We start from the raw sequence: 21,522 nt of genomic DNA, 5'->3' as shown, positions 1-21,522 counted from the left end.
ACGAATAACAAAACGTTAGTACTGCCTATTTTTACTACCTAACCTAGAATTTCGCGAATATTCAATTTTACTCGTAGAAGTGTTTTTATTACTTGACTTAAAAAAAAACTTTTGCTAGTCTGACCAACTTCTAATGATTCCAGGCTATATTGTTTTCGTGTTTTTAAAAAATTCAGTTGGTAGTATTTTCTTCTAAAAAATTACATCTCTATGCTGCTCTACGGCGTACAATCGCTAACGGACGTTGACAGAGTACAAATAACTGGAAGCGTTCAAGATCTCTGATCTGGGTTTATCGACGAATGCTTAAAATGTCTTGGACAGACTGCATACAGAATTTAGAAGAACAAAGAACTGCTTACGACCGTTAAGACAAGGAAACTTGAGTATTTCGGACACGTTTTACGTACCACCAAAAATACGAGCTATTTCAAGTAATCATACGTTCAGCACTTCTTGGTTGAAAGAGCTTAGACAATGGTATGGTCAAAGCACTAAGTTATAGTTTAGAAGAGCCGCATCCAAAATTAAACTAGCCATGATGATCGCCAACTTTCGCAAGGAGGTTTATAAGAAGGATGATAAGAAGAATAAAAAGTGCTTTCTGATTAATTTACTGAGCTTTTCCATGGTAAAGAGATTCAAAATTCAAAAAATTTAAACGGTGAGTTGAAATTTTTTGAATTTCGAATGATAATGAACCTTTATGGAACATTAATTTTCGTTCTTAGGTATAAAATCTCCAAGTCGCTGTCTAATTGAGAAAACAATTAGAGCCTCGCCTTCATTAAAGTAGGTATTAATGAGGTAATCCGACCCTTGGGCTTTCATATTACTCAAATTTAACCTAAATAATATATTAAATATGATCCATATTCGCCTGACAGTTGTGTAACTTTTGCCACACGAAAGTGGAAACTTTTAAGGGTTGTTTTTGTTTATTACTAGAAACAATATGTGCTCTCTCATATTACTTATATCAGTGGTGCTACAACCTTTTTAGGTCTGGACCTCAGATTTCTGTATCTGTTTCATGATCATTTGTCAATCTAATAGGCATGTGGGTGATCAGCCATACACCGTTGACTTTTTGGGTGTAAGGCAAACCGGTTGCCTCACGATGTTTTTACCGTTCGAGCGAATGTTAAATGCGCACAGCCAGAAATTCCATTGGTGCACGGCCGGGGATCGAACCTACGACTTCAGAGATGAAAATCGCACGCAGCAGCCACTCGGTCAACACTGTTCTACCTTATTACGATGTTACATAAAAGTTAGCATACTTTTATTCGATAACTGCAAGAGACACGTCAATGTAATGATCAAATGAAATAGCTGGTGTTATAGTTATATGTAAATAGCATATTCTTTCCATGAATAGATTAAAAAGTGGATATCGTGACTTATGCCATAAATTTTTTTTTAAATTGTAATATGTTTATAGACACTAGAATTAATTGTGATATTGATTCTTAAGATTAGCTTTCAGATTTTATTTAATATGTTCGTTTATTAATCATATGTCTGTAATTTAATTTTTATTACTTTTCTAATGCACTATTTGCAGTATACCCTTAGTATTTATTTTTCCCTACCTTTCCTTGTTGCCTCATTAATAATATCAAATTGTATGTACTATTAATGCAACATAGCGTTAATAAATACAAATAAATCCATATATGACATTGTATTCATTGATAGCTATTTTATATTTGACCATAATTTATTTATTAATACTCAAACAAAACAACTACTAGAAAAAAACGCCACGAACGGCTTATCCTACGTATGTTTTAATACGTACCTACGTATGAGTGTGTGCGTATAGGAGAGTAGAGGATATAACTATTGTGGGATGTCTTTCTTTTATTAAAAGGACAATATTCGGAAATAAATCTGTATTTTTTTATGTTTACCGAGAAAAGAGTGTCTGGTACTATGTGCTATGGACAGAAAATTTGACGTGATCTAATCGCCCATGAAAGAGGCCTATGAAACATTGATCTTGGAGAGTCCGTCAATCCTGTAAAGATAGGAGTTTATATTTTAACACCTCTCCTGGTAGCAATTCGTCTCGCACTTTAAAATCTAGGTAGCGCAGAAAATTCATTTGAACAAGTTAAATGTCAAATTTATATTTTTATAAGATGGGGAGGATCATACGCAGCTGCCGTATTCTAAGATATTTCAGACGAGTAGAAAAGTTTAATACAGGTTACGTTGTTTTTGTATTACATGTTCTAATATTTCTTTACGTGGTCTTACGTGTAATGTGGACATATTAGTACTGTGATTCAGTAGCTTTCGAACAAACACTTCTAAGCAATTTCTTATCATCCAGCGTCAAGTGTTTATTTGTATATATTTTTGTCGTCTTACCTGAAGCATGGTTTAGTATATACAAGGTTAATTCCATTCAATTCGTCTATAGTATGTTGATGCTCAGTAATTTTAGATTGATTATGCTCAGAGGTAGCAATAAACATAATGTTTTTTGTGGTGACATCTACATCTAAAATTTAATTAAAATTATTGTTAGTCGAATCTTTGAATACAAATCAGAAAAGATCAGGATGAAAGTGGATCAGATCTAGGTAGTAAAAGTAGGTGAATTAAGATTCGGGCGAAAGTCTATAGCATCTGGGCGAAAAGGCTTGTATTCACTCCGTACGTATCTTTTACAACAGTTTAAGTTGTCAGTTGCCAACGTCGTATGTATGTCCTTAAAGAGTTATTAGAAAAATGTTCTTTTCAAACTGTAATAAACGGTTGTTTAAAATTTTTAGTTTGTTTTCCTGTGTTTTTAAAAATAAATTAGTGTTTTTGATGATCTTCATTATTAAAAGCCACAATATTCAGCTTCTAATCAAGTACTTTCGGGTTTTAAAACGTCAGCACGTCGCACAGAATAATAACACACAAATATACGTGTTTACGCTGCAAGAAACTATGCAAAATATTCATTTAGTACATACAAATATGTACATTATAAGCCTGAAATAAAAACTTAATTTTTAAAGTTTTTATTTCATGTGTATTTGTTATTACATGTTTTATATATTGCGCTAAATTTTATTTGTTTTATATTTTGTGTTTCATTTTATTTGCATACGCAGTACCATAAACATACTCACAGTAATTAGGTCAAATTTATTTTGTTTAGTTAGCTGTGTGTTAAGTATAAACAATCTGAAGGTACTTGAAGAGTTGAGAAAAGTTCTATTACCGTCTTCTAATGTACGCTGAAGAATTTGCGACTGGAAGAAAATCAGTTCAAAACCAAAACTTTCCATCTCAATCAGTGTGTTTGCTTCCTAGAATTACATTTATGTACATTCAAGGTCCGATTTACGTAAAAACGTAAAATCTTAGTTATAAAAACAATACTGTGTCCTTCCCTATTTTAGTACAGCGTTCGGAAGCAATAAACTCTAAATTTAACTAGAACTGTTTAGGCAACGTTCTAAACAACGAAACATGTTTCTACACTTTGCTACAAACATCTAGTAAATATTCTAAACTTTACCGTCTCGTGGGTAATTGCTCATTATAACCTTGCTATGCTTTATTAACTTGCGAAATTGGATAGCAGAAAAAATTCAGAAGAAATAAATAATATAAAGGTCGTTGACTTGATAACGCACACACCTTCTGCTTGTCTTGGGTTGGTGTTACCGGCGAAACTAAAATTATTTCTTGTTGGAAGGTACGGACGTCCCACCTACTTGTCTTTAGTCGAAACAAATTTAATTACTATATTTGAGCAATCTCGTTTTGGTTCTGGGATCTCACGTATAACAATGTCATATATATATTTTCAAGGAAATTAAATATTCTTTATGTTTTTATGGGACTAATAAGTTCCTTAAAACAGTATTGATTGTGAACATTCGAACCACGTTTAACACTTAATTTAATAGGAATTAGATAGTACGTATTTGTTTTTTTCATCTTATTTGGATAAATTGTATCTTTTTTGTATTTTATATAGAGCAAGAAAATTAATAAAGCAACGATGCATTGTTCTATGGTAGAGGTTTAATTTAATAGTTGCGTAACTCTATCGCCGACTGTTGTTTGTTTAGAATGGAGTTATCACATTTTTCTTTTAGTTATAAATACTGACGAGTTTACTCCTCAAATAAGTTATTATGTATTTTTAAAGGTAAAGTTTATATATTTAAGAAAAAAGTTTAACAACACAATTATTTCAGGGTTTAGCAATATCTTTATTGGCACTTGTTCTAGTGAAAAATTAATTAATTTCTATAATGTAATATTTAGGTTTTTTCATAAGTTTTTGTTATTATATAGTGTCGTCGGTAGGTGACAGGTAGACTATTTTAATGTGATTATTAAAATAGTCTACCTGTGTATTTGTTTTTATATTATGTGATGTAAATCAATACACGGGCTACTTGTCTAAAAACTATTGACAAAACACACGCACACACACATGCGACTTACAATTACGACTTACATTGTTTCTGAATATTTTTGTGTAGCCTTTTTATAGGCTGCTATAGAACTACGACTAACCAATAACCATCGGTAAATTCGCGGGGAACAAATAAAAAAGGTTTCTCTGTCTGTTTCTTGATCATTTGTTTATCTAATAGGAAAGTAGGTGGTCAGCCTCCTGTGCCTGACACACGCCGTCGACCTTTTAGGTCTAAGGCAAGTCAGTTTCTTCACAACGTTTTCCTTCACCGTTCGAGCCAATGTTAAATGCGAACATAGACCGAAAGTCCTTTGGTGCGCAGCCGTGGGATCAAACCTACGATCAGGCTGAGAGTCGCACGACGAAGGCCAACACTACGATACATAAATACATAAACCGGTGTATTTCAGCGGTGAAATTTTATGCTATAGACAGATTTAAGGAAGCATAGGGCAGTGAGATTTGCTCCCGCTCAAGGTTAATTAAATTACTTACCTATTACCGAATGAACGAATGCTATTCCTTAAAAAATCTCAATCATTTCAATTCATTATATAGAATTTGTATCACATTCTGCAGCTGAGCAGAAATAACCACCCGGCGCTGGCGCTAAATATGAGAATACCACAGTTCTTACTTCTCATAAAAATAACAATTAAGCCCCGATTTTAATTCACAGTGTCCTCAAAAGTCTTGATGAGCTTAAATTGTACTTGACCGAATTCTAAAGGGTCCATTTACAATTGGCTTTATGTCTCCAAATTTAATATTTGTGTACATCAATTTGTGTGATTGGCTTAATAAGTGTGTCGCAATCAACACGTTTGTAGGTTTACGACCTTATGCAAATAATGCTTAACCATTTCTATTGGTGAATATGTTGTTTAAATATATTTAGAACGTATAAGAAGATAATTGAATTGTTATTTAAATCACCTTCGAACACGCAGGTTTATCATACACGTCAATGCCGGTTTTATAAAAATTAATTTAGTGTAATTGCCATCTTTTAATTAATCATCGGAATATCCTTATACTATATTCAAATGAATCCTTTTTTAGTCTATAGTTGCAGTAACAAACAAAAATATTAACCCCTCATTATGCTTGCAATAAAACTCAAATTACTTTTAAAACGCTATTTTGTTTTTCATTATTAACGTATCATCTGAAAATATAAATATTGAAGTTCGTTTATGATTGTTCGTTTATTTATAAAAAAAAATTCGAAAACTACGTTAAGCCTCGATGTTTTCATGAAAACTCCTGTAAACAAGTGTCCTAACAGGAACTTCATACAGCTTTCACAAATTGATTCATTCTGTTAGAGGATTATTCGCGATACAATGCTTATCATCGATCGTCTTAAGGAACCTGTATAATATATATATATAATAAATATGTTGTTTTTGATTCAGTGGTATGATTTATTGTGTTTTAAACTGTCTTATTAAAGAACAAATATCGCGTCAATTCAAGAACTCATTTAAATCCAGTCGTGCTACAACACTCTTACACGTAGCCTGAGATTTCTGTAAGTGCTTGATAAATTCTGCCTTGCGATTCTGTAACTCACTTTTCGAACTCTCACAGCGGTTTTCGCAGCGGCGGTCGCGCTCAAATCAGTCGTAAAGTAGTCATTCTACAATTTGGCATTCTGATAAACAATAAACTACAAGCTCCCTCCTTATTAGAATGCCAAATCATAAAATGACTGCTTCATTCCATTAGTGCACGGGCTGTGGCTCAGTAATACTGCACGCTAATTGATGTTTACATTGTATATAAAAATCCGTTTCTTAAAACCTAAAGCAATTTAATTGCAACATATATACGTATAATTATATAGGGTTTAACCACCCAAATAAATACTTAAAAACATGTTCTACAAGTTATATGAATAAGGCTGGCTATTAGTTTGCAAGTCGCGTTTTCCACACTCGTCTACGGATCATGTCGGACTATATAAAATTGCTGGGGATTTCTCGATGAAGTCGGCTCTCTCCCCCTAATTGCGGCTTACAAAGCTATTTATTTGAGAATCGCGAACGTATTATGATTAATGACAATTTATAAGAGTGCAAATGTTATGGATTTCCTGTACTTCAAGTTAATTAAAATAGTTTTCTTTAGGCAAAGTACTGATTAAGTTAATTTCGTTGGGGAAGTATTTTTTTGTTGTATATGTGTTAGTGGAAAATATTTAAATATATAAATTATTTCCCACTGAGTAATCAATTTACATTTAATAGATAAATAGTAAAGGTTAATAATAAAATTTGATTTCCCATGAGGCCAAAAATCTTGTTAGAATACTGGTATATGGAAAAGGGATGTAATGTAGTCCTCCAAACCAAAGGAAGATTTCTTGACCAGTCTAAGCATTGCTGGTCCGAAGGTCCCAAGGGGCCTTCGAGAGGTCAACACTTTGCATGATTCAGGGTATGACGTTATCATCGTTGATTGTTGCCTCAGATTGAAGTTAACACTACAGGCATAAAACTCAAAAGCGACAAGGCAGAGAATACCTATTCGTCCATAAATAATAATCTCCTCGTTAAGGATCGTAGCGATATTGAATTATTATTTTACGATGTATATATACGTATATATTACTGATGAGAATCCTGTATTAGTTTTGCTCTTGTCTGATTTGTCTTTGACGTTTTTATACAGTGGCAGCTCGTGTTTTCGTGCAGAATTATAATTGCTTATATATAACATGACTTAGTCTATTTAGATCCAAATATATCTAAATATATATATTATGGGGGTATAGTTTTATTTAACCTGCTCTGTAGCTTACTGGTTACCGCCTATGAGATGCAAGGAGCTGAGTTCGATTATGAGACTGCAAATATAGCTATGTTTAAATAAGTTAAGGGAAATCGGAGAAAATAATGCATATAAGAAAGTTATGTATATATAATTGTACATAAAATTTCTTATATAAAATGTGGTATAAATAGAAGATTAGGAATATTATCTGATTGGGATTTGGTGACCGTAGTATTATTTCGCCACCGGGCGGTTGTCAAATCGAAATCGTTACTTGGGCGGGGCAAGCGCGCGCCGGCCAATCCTAACACTCTCTTGTACTTACCTATTCTTGGAGACATCCCAAAATATCTACCTTGTAATTATATAGCTTGTTATATACTTGGGTTGAACAGGAAAAACTGAAAGGAACTTTATTCCACCCCATGTTGAAATAGAAATAGTTTTCCGTAAGAAATGTTCGTTATAAATGCGTATAGGTGTAAAGGACCTTTAGATTAAAAACTCTAACATCGCTTATTAAAATTGTGGTATGCATACTGTCCTAGTCTTTTCTTGGGAAGAAAGGATTTTCGTATCGTTATCACAAATCGTTGCTATCTATGAAAGACACCTATTGGAATGAATGCAGGAAAGTTATAAATATCTATCTCAAGAATACCGTACAACAAAACTTCTCTCCTACTTTATCATAAAGTTACGCTATGTTGATACTTGACATAGCAGTTACCTGGAAATAAATTGAATTGACGTGATAATAAATCTATGTTATTATATAAGTCTGTAGCTCCGGCTACCTGCCATAGCATATGGCTTATTTCTATAGGTACCTACCCAATACATTTTAATAACAATTTAGGAATCTTATTATGTATGTATGGTCATTCCTAACTGCCACTTAATTTGCTTGGATCTCGGGACCATCTTGTCAAAGCTAAATAAATTATATAAAACCAAAGTTCAAAGAGAAGTCGAAACAACAATAGAAATTATAGTTTAATAATTGATGCATAGTCCAAGTTTGTGACTCACCTATTCTAAATTTAAAATTTTATAATTTCAGGTATCAAAGGCAGAGGATATCTATTGGGAAGGGGAAAATGAAGCTTCAAATGAGTTCTTAGAAGTGGATACTGGAGACCTAGGCATCGGAAAACATCTAGAGAGGCTAAAACGACAATTAAATTTCTTTTGTAAGTGTATTTTATTTCTTGATATGTATACATGTACTATTTTTTCCAGTCCTTTAACAGTTTTTACAGGTTTTTAAGTAACAACGAAAATTAGATTTAAAAAAAAATCTATTTGTGTTGAGTTATCTTGTTAGTTGTTTTTGATTCGACAGACATTTTGGTGGCAATCACGACAGCTATATATCTAGTATCCACATTCAAAACACTCATTTTCAGTATAGTATAAGATCCCGATATACAACGACCTTCACCGAGATGCTTATTTAATGAAACGTATTTTATATTTAATTTAATATGTCAATAAATATAATCCATATGGGTTGCCTAGCAAATTTCAGTTCAGAGTATGTTTAATTAATATTTAAAAAAAAAATATTTTTTATAATTTGCATGTAGTAAATTTTTTAATTTTTTTTTAATCAATATTTTTAATCAGGGTAGTATTATATATGTATCACTATAACTTTCTTTGATGTATATATACTTTAGTGTCACATAAAAAATATACACATAAATAATTAATTGATTAAAAACAACCTAACGTTTGCATATTCTATGGGCTTCATACTTTCGATTGGTATAGAATTTATCTAATAATTATACCGGTGAAATGTTTTAAAAAATATATTTTTTTAAATATTAATTTAAATACTCTGAACTGAAATTTGCTAGGCAACCCATATGGATTATATTTATTGACATATTAAATTAAATATAAAATACGTTTCATTAAATAAGCATCTCGGTGAAGGTCGTTGTATATCGGGATCTTAGACCAGTACAGAGAAACTTATCCTCACTTACCAATATTTAGTAATCGTGAACGCCATATCATGACCGTATAAGGGACACATAAATCCGTGAAAAAACATGAATATAAATTAAAAAAAAAACATAATTCGTGTCATTGTGCAAGCATCAACAGATTGGCGTTCGCTAAGCAATTATTGCAATAACATAATTCTAATAACATTCCAGCATTCTTCACAACAACGACGCCTCCACCAGCTGAGATCAATGAGAGCGTCACCGAAGATGATGAAGATATTGGGTAATTTAATTTTTATATTAAACTAAAATTTTATTTTTTAAAATACTGATCAATTTCTATGTGAGATCTATTTCAAATGTTGAAATAAATTTGTCAACTACATTAACATGCATTTAGATTAATGGACAAAATTAATGAGGGATCTATTGAAGTGGAATAGCTGCTAGCTAATTATTATATAACACTAGCTGACGTTGTTTTGCCATGTACCTACCTATATTATTTGTAGGAAACATTTTTTTAGTTCAATAAAAAGAACTATCTACTATAATAAAAAATAGGGGTTGATTGAAAAGTAGGGGTTGTGTGTGTGTTTTTGTATATTGTATCATAAAAAGTAAAAACAAAAAATTTTGTATAAAAAGTAAAAAATTTTTTGGGGTAAACACCCCTTATCACTTAGGGGTTTGAAATGTAGATAGTTGCCGATTCTCAGACTTACTGAATATGCATAAAAAATTTCATAAGAATCGGTTGAGCCGTTTCGGAGGAGTATGGTAACGAACACAGGAGTATGTGACAGTCTAAAATACAGACCATATAAGTTACGGAAGGATGGCACAAACAATTCCTTTCAACAAGACGTTGATACTTCAAGCGATTAGGATATTAAACAAAGTATGAAAGTAGCGACTGCAGCACCATCTGATTCACAAATCAGCCCGTGATTTGTGAATCTAAACCATCCAACCAACGCATACAAAAAATGTATTGAAATCGGTCCAGCCGTTTAAGAGGAGTTCAGTGACATGCACACAGTAGAATTATATATACAAAGATAGAATAAACAATTTTGAACTATTTATTTAAACATATTACGAATCTTTACGTTGCACTGGTCTGAGGTCCGTTTTTGTCACAGTATTAATATGTGTATTGAAACAATGCAATGTCTCATTTCTCAATATTTAATATTACAGAAAATGTTAATTCTTTTTCAAATGAGTTCAAAAATCAATTTCAGAAATAAGTACGAAGATGTGGAAAACGAGGTCGATGGGGGATCTGGAGTTCCCGATCGAACTGAGCCTGAACCAAAAGAAAGTAAGCATTTATTAACTTTATTCTTGGCAATGTTGTATTCTACCTTGTATTGTGTCTTCATGTGTTTCGGGTATATAAAACACGTCCCACTCAGAAAGTCAAAGTAAAACTTATATGGTGAATTTACTTTAAATAATTTGATTTATTTTAATTAGGTTTAACATTAAACAATATAATATATTATAAAATTAATTATTATACACTTAATTTTTTGCATCACTTTTGTATACGTAAAGAAAAAAGTCAAATAATAAGAATATTCAAAACGCTTAGCAATTTCAGCATAAAAGTGTAATCACGGACTACAATATCATTTACCTACGAAGATGATGAAAATCTACTAAATTATATGAAATATGTAAAATAAAATATTGCACATTTATGTTAACTGACTTATACATTAAATTAATTTATTTAAAGCTTTAATCACACTTGCTTAGAGCCCTAGAAATAAGAATTATTCATGCTGTAATTAACTTCTCATTAACTATACAAAAAGCAATGTTGGCCTAGTGGTGTAAGCGTCCCACTTCCAATCCTGAGGTCGTGCGTTTGAATCACGTGTTTCGTGAATTTCCTTTCCATGTGCACAATATACTCCCAAAACCCGAAAATTTACGACATGTGTCAAGCACAGAAGGCAGATCACCTACTTGTCCGAGAAAATAAAACGCGATGCGCGGCCAAGACCCCTTATGGGGTTGTAGTTCCTGTGACGTGTTATTTATGATTATTAACAATGACGTCAATGGATTTTTAACCATATTAAACTTCATTATTATTCATCACTATCCTGGAAAAGTTGATAAATTATATTGAAATACATTTACGATATCACCACTGGCAGACCCAACTTCATTTACAAGTACCGCAGACTGGTTTACTCACACAGCTTTTTTTAATGACTTTAGTTAATTGCGTACAAGAATATAAAAATTTATATACACAAATAGTTGTTAATATTTGATTCCAACCCCTAATGGTACATGGACCAACTAGTTTGTGCGTCATAGAATAGTTTGTAGTACTTTGTAGTTTTATTCTACCACACATATTCACAGTAAAGGTTGAAACGCACGATATCCGTGTTGCGAACAGAAAGTTTTCGTTAAAACTATGACTGTATAATTAATTATATATATACCAAAAAAAATTGTGTGCTACAGAAAAGTTATTATATTTCAGAAACTGTCCGAGTAACATTTGTGGTAAGGGAGCCTTATCAAACGAATTACTCGAACAGAGATTCGTTGGAATTCCAAAACTTCTCGAAGTCTTTAGCTGAGGCAGTTAATGCTGTATTTAGAGACTTACCTGGGACCCATAGAGCAAGTTTAGTTAGGATTCAGTAAGTATTCGTGTATATATTACATAAAAATATTTTAGCATATATTTCATTAATGTTTGGATTAGCAAATCATTAACTTAATTACATTTTATTCATTATTCAAGGATCCGCAGTCCATAAGAAATAATACTTAAATAAAAATAACGTGTCTTTATAGTATAAGATCCCGCTATACAACGACCTTCACCGAGATGCTTATTTAATGAAACTTATTTTATATTTAATTTAATATGTCAATAAACATAATCCATATGGGTTGCCTAGCAAATTTCAGTCCAGAGTATGTTTAATTAATATTTAAAAAAAAAATTTTTTTTATAATTTGCATGTAGTTTTTTGAACTTTTTTCAATCAATATTTTTAATCAGGGTAGTATTATATATGTATCACTATAACCTTCTTTTATACTAAAGATGTATATATACTTTAGTGTCACATAAAAAATATACACATAAATAATTAATTGATTAAAAACAACCTAACGTTTGCATATTATATGGGCTTCATACGTTCGATTGGTATAGAATTTATCTAATAATCATACCGGTGAAATGTTTAAAAAAATATATTTTTTTTAAATTAATTAAACATTCTCTGGACTGAAATTTGATAGGCAACCCATATGGATTTTATTTATTGACATATTCAATTATATATAAAATAAGTTTCATTAAATAAGCATCTCGGTGAAGGTCGTTGTATAGCAGGATCTTAGACCATTAGATATATTAGAAATTAGTAGCCAATTATTCTCGTCACTTATTTTACTGACTTGTATAAAGCTCTTGAATAAATATATAAATCATGTAATACATTCTAATTTATAAGGATAAACGGTTTATTCACGAAATTAATGTATTAGAGTATTAAAGAAAAGCTGTGTAAAAAGGCTTACTATAAAGTTAACGATTATCTAGGTGATAAAAGGGCCTGGGTCTAGTGCTAGACAGGCTACTTCTAATTAATTTGCGATATTTGTTTTAAAATAAGTGTTGTTTGATGATTTGCTATTTTAAAAGAATACCGAGAGTTTTTTTACGCCGGCTTTTTCTCTCGGCCTCTGTCTTCTTACTACCTAACTTATGTTCCATAATAAACATTTTTTTTTTACAGATCCAGAGCGACAGATGAATTCTCCTGTAAAGTGACGATTGAGATCGTCACTACAGGCTATGATGACACCGACAAGATTGCTGAAATTCTTCGAGCCCATATCCAAAAGAAGAGGATACTTGGTGATGTCGTTGTCAGTGATGAAGACTTTAGTACTATTGTCATCGATCCAGGTTTGGTCTTATTAAAAAAGTATTACACTTAAATAGGGCATTCATTCATTCATTAGATAGATATCAAATATGTCAGAAGGTTTACTATTTTAGAGTTTTTGGAGAGAAGGTTGTTAATTAAAAATCTGAAATGGAACGATTGTAAATATTTTAGACGTTGTCGGTTGTAAAAAGTACATAACAACAAATACGGTTTGCAAAGTTATATATTTTTTACTATAGTTATAAGTTGTGTATTATCAAATTGAAAATGTTAATAAAAGCACCTCACAGAATACCGAATTCCAAATTTTCCCCAAAAATTGCGCACTACTAATATGTCACAAAATCTACAATTGGCCATTTTCCATTCCTTAGCATATAGTACGCCCCTTGATTCATGCTCCGTGGATCAGTTGACTTGCTCAGACGGTAGATGTGTACCGGGAACAGCGAGATGCGATGGAAACAGAGACTGTGCCGATAATTCAGATGAAATTGGGTGTCGTTATGGTATTCAGTTATTTTCAAAAAAAAAATTTAAAATTATATCTGAAGCTTTTTTTATTATAAATTTATTTATTCTATGAAATATTATTTGGCTAGCATTTTAACGTATGTGGTATTTACGTATGTATATTATAATTTAAACTTTGTTAATAGAATATGTATTTTATTCTACTAAAAACTTTCTTTAAGCGTTACCTTAGATAAGTTAAGTATGACTTGATGAGCATAATTTGAGCTTAGAATAGTAAAATTTGGTGTTTCAAATGAAAGGTAAAAATTAATAAATTATCACACAAAACTATAAATAAAACAAAAATCAATCTGGTTTATATTTCTTACTTCTATTGAATTTAAATTAGTAGGTAGGCATTGATAAATATTGGACAGTGTCCCACAGACAAGTGATCAGACAAAAACTTCTATAGACCAATCAAAAACAAAATAAAAGCGCTTCCTTTTCATACCTCGTTCATTTCCATGTCATATCGCATCCGAATAATTTTTAAGTACAAATTAAATAAATAGCAAGGAAATTGAAATGTAGATTTTGCTAATCACGTGTATTATAACGTTTGCTTTACCATTTTGATCTTAACGAACTATGTCATTATATACCTTTTTTGTGATTATACCGCCTCGGATTAAATATACATCAATTTTAATATTCATAAGCTTGTCGAACTTTGACAATCATGGAAATTTTAGTAACAGTATTTAGAAATGCTTAACACAGCTTTATAATTATATCCTATCTTAATTTATATAAGTATAATTATTTTAGTTTTATGTATTATTTTGTTTATTTGACCTTATTTTTTTATCCAAGAAGATAACAACAACGAAGAACAGAATCCATACGATCCGGAAAACCCAGATGACAACAAAAATGATGATCAGTTTGTATCAGAAAGTTCCGATGACGATTACCCTAATCCAGAAGTAAATGAAAATACGCCAGGCCCATACAGTGAAAATGAAAGGGAAGATGAGCTTATATCTCCAGATGATAAACCAAGAGACGTAAATAACGAAGCTGATCCTTATGAAAATACAAATGCAAATGAGATTGATGATGATAACCTTATAATTTCTGAAGACAAAAATCGAGCTGGAGAATCCCCCAACGGAGGTATTACTTTGTTATTTTTTAAGTTTATTTTTGTTGTTTTTTTTATGCAAGAAGTATAATGTAAACATAAAGAAATAGAAACAGGTAAACAGAGCTAAGCGTAGTCAGTACCTGAAATTTCATATACCGTAATTTCATTGTATCTTCACAAACATATTTGTACAGTACGGTTACTATTCCGAAAAAAAATTCATATTATTGTTTTTTTTTATTCGTTAGTATTATTGTTTTTTTTATTCGTTAGTATTATTGTTTTTTTTTAATTTTTGCTTTTGTTTCTTTTACTTAAAGACAGGGGAGACACACCTGATTTGCAACCAACAGACACTGCAACGGACTATCCTGGCTTGGACGAAACATCAGAATGTATGTACCAGGTTTATAAACATACCAGTGATAGCTGAATAAAAGAGACTTATAGAAAAATATACGGAACGAAAATGTCAATGGAAACCTTGTTAGGCCAGTTATGCTAGTCCCGACATTCATGGGTAGATAACTACAGTGGAATAATTATCAAATAATTAAGCTTACTCGGCTGATATGATGCTAAGTGCCACTAAACTTCAATTGTATAGATGCGCTTGAAATAAGTTCACTATTGCATTCAGCCCTGCGATTCTGTAATTCACTTTTTGAACTCACACAGCGGTTTTCGCATCGGCGGTCGCTCTCAAATCAGTCGTGAAGCAGTCATTTTATGATTTGGCATTCTGATAAGGTGGGAGCTTGTAGTTTATTGTTTATCAGAATGCCAAATCATAAAATGACTGCTTCACGAGTGATTTGAGAGCGACCGCCGATGCGATAACCGCTGTGTGAGTTCGAAAAGTGAGTTACAGAATCGCAAGGCAGATGTATGTGTGACTTAGGGGTGTTTATTAATACAGGACAAAAAAATATAGTCCACGAAAATAAAAACTCATAAGTTATATAACACATCTTTGTCTACAGCTTGTCCAGAAAATTCAATGCGATGTGATGAGACCCGTTGCGTCCCAAATGCAAAACGTTGTGACCAATACAGAGACTGCAACGACGGAGCTGATGAAGAGGGATGTCCGGATGGTGAGTAGATATCTCAATTTCAGTAAATTTATAATTAACTTGTATATTTAAAACTGGTGACCGTAAAAGTTTCGTTAGTCACACCTTGAGAGGTAATATATGTAAGCCACCGGAGAAGGTAATATATGTAAGCTTCAAGAATCAAGTCTAACTCCGCCTATCTATATGTGCATAGTTGAAGCGTTAACAGATTATTTTACGTGATTCGGTTGCTGTATTACTTGTACAGTATAGATAATTAAACCCATAAAATGAATTATGACTACTGTAAAATACAATAAAAATTGCCTTTCAAGCATTGCTGAAAAACACTCTGGCTATACCTACGTAATGAATGAATCATTATGATCGAAAATCAAACCTAATATATCCCAAATGTCACTGATTCTTTAGATAACCGATCGCGATCAAACGGATATTATGTTTATTTAAGAGATTGTTTTCTTCTTAATTTTTTGTATTAACAGTTTCAACTGTTTAATATTTCCTTAAGCGTGTCGTGCGTGTCGTTTTCATACAATAATTGACAAAGTACTTTTACCTTGTAAGAAAAATAACTAAAGAAGTAGCTTAAGTCCTCGTTCTTACCTTACGTTACAGATTCATTCATTGTCACACTCAATAAAGATTCAGAACCTTGCCGTAACTCATTACTAACTAGTGTTAGAGGCATATTTGAATGGATCTTAATGGTACATAAAATTAATTTATCGTCGATTAAGATAGGATTGATTTCAATCACAATACGGAACCGACCTAATTGAAAATGGCAGTCTTGCGTATTCTTACGCAATTAAATATACTATTCAAAGAATCAATCAAATTTATTGGTTTAGAGAACAAATATAAAACTCGCTACAACAATGATTAATTTTATTGAAGCTATTTTCAATTCGTAGTCACAACGACTGCGTTGATATAGAAACCCGGCCCTAGACTAAGTTATCCTAGTGTAATCTATACTATTTATCGTAATAAAATATAAAGATTTCTAACAATTTTAGAAATATGCTATATAAATCAAGGTGCATAAAAAATATTTTACATTTCATACATTGTGTTCTTCACTTTCATATATGTACTTAATACTAATTTCGTAGAAAGGCATACGCTTTTAGTTGCATAATATCGTGTAAATAAAGTTTATAAATAATACCATAGCTAGGTGATTGTATACAAATTTATATTTCGAATATTCCTATTTCATAATTGACAAGCAATATTAAACTAAACAGCGTAATGCTCTCATTAAGGAATGTCGAGTGCACCAGAAATCTCAAGTACTGAAACAGTGTATAATTATTACATAAACAATTCTAGTATGCTCTTGGGTATCGTGGGAATAAAAATTTATATTTATTAATTTCTTCATGAACAAACTAATGCCTTATTGCTTGATTTATCCTAATTATAATCTCTTTCATTATAGCGTTGACCAAATGTGACAAGAAGAGCCAAATTAGTACTATGGTTTTGTGTATTCAGTACTATTAAAGCTTTATTAATTAATCCATATGGTAATTAATTGTTTAGTTTACATTTTGAAGTTTACATCTAAGACATTTAGTATTAGATGTGTTCGTATAAGTTCTAAAAATTCATGTAAGTTTCGTTAGTGTTCTAGTATTTGTATTTGTTTGGCCCCTTTTTAGGGTGAAACCCTCCTCCATATTTTTCCATTTCCCTTTGTCTCGAGCATCATTCTTTCAGTTTTTCCCTTCTAGTTTTATTACGTCATCAGTCTATCTATTCTTTTGTCATCCTATACATCTCTTTACAGTAGGTCCAGTCCACTTCGTTGTTTAAAATGTGAATTTATTACCCTACAAGTAAAATGAGTGTTAATTAAAAGTACCAAAACCATACGCGAAATTTATTTAAGTAAATCATTTTTTTTTGTATTAAAACAAAAACATGTAATAGATACAGGAATGTAATTTATGTCATTAAATAATTATTTTTGTGAAATGATAAAGATAATCAATTAATTATTATTAAATCACATTTATACGAGTAGTACTTTTTAAATGGTCTAACTTGAAATATAAGAAATACTATAATATTTTAATTAAAAATTACAGACTCAAATTCCACCAAAAAATATAAGCCTAAAATTGTTACTACGAGCATGTTATTTATTGTAGAAAAGACTTCAAATAAATATCCCATACAAATGCCAGTCCAAATATTTTAAATGTAGATCTAAAAAAATCTATTCAAACATCTTGTTAAACTGGAGCCCATAATGATGTATAACGTCCCATTACATCGTTCAATTTCAAAGTAATTTTCAAACCAACAATAATATCTGTAATCGCTAAAACAGCTCTGTCTTTATGGTGATGAGTTTTTCAGCAGTTCCTCTTTATCGTTGGGCGTATAGCACACTAAATATATAAGCATAAGGTCAAGTCTTTTGGAAGTATCTCTTACATATAATGTCTTCTTGGTCTACTGGCTATAGCATGTTACTTTAAATCCTGAGCTGTGCGTTCAATTCGAGGCTTTGCACCAATGTATTTTTTTTCAATATGGATTATTAATACACGCGCTGTGACGGTAGACATCATCAGAAAATAAAAATGTATGACATGTGGCACACAAGGCTGATCACTTGTACCACTGGTTTTAACGTTTCTAGTATGATTGGTAATGCCTTATTCATCGTCTACCTACCCTTCACCATCGTAAAATAACAATTCCCTCACTAAAAAAATATATATAAACAGATGGAAAAGTGTCGATACTAAAAAAATTAAAGAATTAATTGTTATAATTTGATAGGTGTAAATTGGTACAAAAATTTTAAATGGCTGAATTTATAGCATACTCGTAAATTGTGCGTATAAATGTAATTTGAACCACTTTATACCAATCAAGACGGCGCCTCTTAGGCCTATTGTTAATTATTATTAACATTCGCTTTCATTGATTTGCGGTGTTAATTTAAATTATTTCGTTGGGGAAAAATATTCCATTCAAATCCTTAAATGACTAGGTTTCTATATTTGTCTTTTCTCTCTAACTCTCCAGTGTATGGGACACATTCTATTCCTGCCTGTCACAGTTATCGTGTGGAAGGAAATTTAACCCAACTAAGACATAGTAGGTAAGTTGGGTTAGAGAGATGTTGGTGAATCTTAACTATTGTTTCTTCTACGTTTTAAAAATCAATTATCCGAGAATTCCTGTACTTATTTATGATTTAAGAATTTATATTATGAGGCAAGAACACACGCACAACAACATACGCACTCTCTTTAAAGATTTTCTTACCAAAGTGTAGAAGGTTAAGGAGTTACCTTTGTAAGGATCATATAACGTTTACGAAGATTCAAGACACTACACTCGCTTTGATACTCGATATGTTAAGCTTAACTCTCTATAACAATATGGCACTTAAATATAGCAACTACTTAGTTCGGCTTGGTTCGGTTTTATAAGACTTTAACATAATACTTTTTATATTTTGTATTTGACAATGTAATAATTACTTAATTGCATTTTATTAACATATATTTATCGTTTATTAAAACCGAAACATAACAATCACACAGTATTTACAATTTACAGCTTTACATAGTTATAATAATAATAGTCAAAAATAAATAAATTTAAAAAGTTTGGTCCCTGTGGCAGTGTACCTTTAACGCTGGCAGTATTTCCTAGCTGTATTGCACTACTTATTCGTTGAGCGAGGATAGCACCAGCTCTGGGGTTACCAGTAAATACTGTCTACCAGTCGCCAACTTAAATCTTTAATTAGCGCACTTGAACTCCATGGTCCAAGAGTCTCTACTCCATAGAGAACAAAATCAAAGTTGGAGGAAATAAATAATAAAAACAAACGCTCGACGATTTTTACAAATTAATTTCTAACTGAAAAACCTATACGTTGCGCTTTTCGAGCTCTCCGTGCGTATATACACATTCTTTCTTATATGATTTGGGTTCCATTCCCACAGAAACAATAAATTTGTCTTAGTTTGATAAATCCAAAATGATGTTATTCAAATCTACTTCCTACCAATATCAATGATACAAAAATTACATACGTTATTTTAGCCATTATTATGAAGTTACGATTTACGCGCCGTGTCTTTGAAGTGAACCGTGGCCTCAGACAATTATTCAATATTCATTATTCCACGTCCTATCAGGCTCACATTTATCCTATCTAATATTCTTTACCTGGATTACGCAGCTCTCTTGGACATTGGCTGATTCGCTTCTCACCGTGATCACCGCGATAAGTTGGCCCCGTCAACAAAGTCGGGATATTGTTAAACTGGTTGACTTATAATTCATTCCAGTGGATGGCAGTTTGTCAGTATCGTAAAATATGTGACTTTTAGATACCTTGCGTGGTTTTGTTAATCGATATTGTGATTCATAGACTTTGATCATTGCATGTGGTTAATATGAACTAATATTGCGTTGAAGGTAAGGCTATATATTCATATATGATAGAGCGATAGAACTAGCGGATACGAATACCACTTTAAAACGTTATTATAAACATAAACAATTAAATTATGAAAGTGTAGTAGGAAGTATGCGCTGCAGTTGTAATTTTGGATACCGAGTAGTCCAATTGAACTAAAAGTATTTTAACAATCATTAACGTGTTTAAAACTATATTTTCAAAACTCATCAGAAAATAGCCAGTGTGTAGAGCCCTTAAAACTAGACGTGCATAGTTCGTGCATCGTCGCATGGCAGCAAAATTTGAGCGGCAACAATCAGTTAATTCAATTTGAATTCAAATTTTTGTTTCGATTTAGATTTTAATCAAACGAGATATTTTTGATTCGATATACACTTTTCAGTCTATAAAATAAACAAATTATTATTAACGAATTAATGAAATAAAATCATATTGTATGTATACTCGTATTGTCATATAGAAACAAGTTTAGTAAGTGGTCAAGCGTTATCAATCAAATTTTATATTAATCCTGGCTGATCCGGAAAACGTCGTTTTGCCATGTTTATCATTTATAATAAAAAATAGGGGTTGATCGTAGAGGGGTGAAAATTAGGAGTTGTATGTATTTTTTAATGCTGTATCTTAAAAAATAAAGAATAAAAATTTTATCTAAAATTTTAATTTTTTTTTGGGATGGACTACCCTTAACATTTAGGGGGATGAAAAATAGATGTTGTCCGATTCTCAGACATACCCAATATGCACACAAAATTTCATGAGAATCGGTTGAGCCGTTTCGGACGAGTTTAACCACAAACACCGCGACACGAGAATTTTATATATTAGATATATGTCTATATTTGGAAGCAACTTATGAGAATGATTATTCTGTCTTATTTATAATTATGTCGTTGATATTTTTTCATTTAAAGTGACCCTAATTCTTACGTATTTCCAATATTTTTTAATTAATTTTTTTTGTTATGATTTTATTTATATATTTTTAAGTTAATATGGTAATAAATAATTCACTCAATAAGAAATTATTTTTTAATTTACTAAATAACATTTAGTTAGCTTAGGTAAAATTCGTTTGTTTTCTGTTAGTAATATTTTTTTGGCAAATAGGTAATCAGCTCTCCTTGTCTGATTGACGTCGATTTTTGGATGGTCATCTGACAATATCGTTCATTGTCACTGTAAAAAAAAATATATAGGCGTTTTAACGACCGACTATAAACATTGAAAATTCGCGTTCCATAAAGC

General features: G+C 31.5%; 1 protein-coding gene across 14 annotated transcripts in view; it reads left to right on the top strand.

The window, feature by feature from the left end:
* LOC125062196 (basement membrane-specific heparan sulfate proteoglycan core protein) overlaps positions 1-21,522 on the top strand; it is a 120,965-nt gene that overhangs the window by 22,934 nt on the left and 76,509 nt on the right. For 11 of the 14 annotated variants that reach the window (XM_047667944.1, XM_047667941.1, XM_047667934.1 and 8 more), the window contains exons 2-10: positions 8,283-8,412; positions 9,391-9,463; positions 10,428-10,507; positions 11,693-11,855; positions 12,969-13,141; positions 13,499-13,633; positions 14,457-14,759; positions 15,051-15,125; positions 15,714-15,827. In XM_047667944.1, the coding sequence (XP_047523900.1) occupies positions 8,283-8,412; positions 9,391-9,463; positions 10,428-10,507; positions 11,693-11,855; positions 12,969-13,141; positions 13,499-13,633; positions 14,457-14,759; positions 15,051-15,125; positions 15,714-15,827 (1,246 nt within the window). The remainder of the gene's footprint in view (positions 1-8,282; positions 8,413-9,390; positions 9,464-10,427; positions 10,508-11,692; positions 11,856-12,968; positions 13,142-13,498; positions 13,634-14,456; positions 14,760-15,050; positions 15,126-15,713; positions 15,828-21,522) is intronic. The other 3 variants (XM_047667931.1, XM_047667939.1, XM_047667938.1) reach the window with 3 other exon arrangements.

This window comes from Pieris napi, chromosome Z, assembly GCF_905475465.1.
Source record: "Pieris napi chromosome Z, ilPieNapi1.2, whole genome shotgun sequence".
NCBI classification, from domain to species: domain Eukaryota; kingdom Metazoa; phylum Arthropoda; class Insecta; order Lepidoptera; family Pieridae; genus Pieris; species Pieris napi.
Note: the sequence above shows the minus strand (reverse complement) of the source record. Positions and strands in the feature narration are given on the sequence as shown.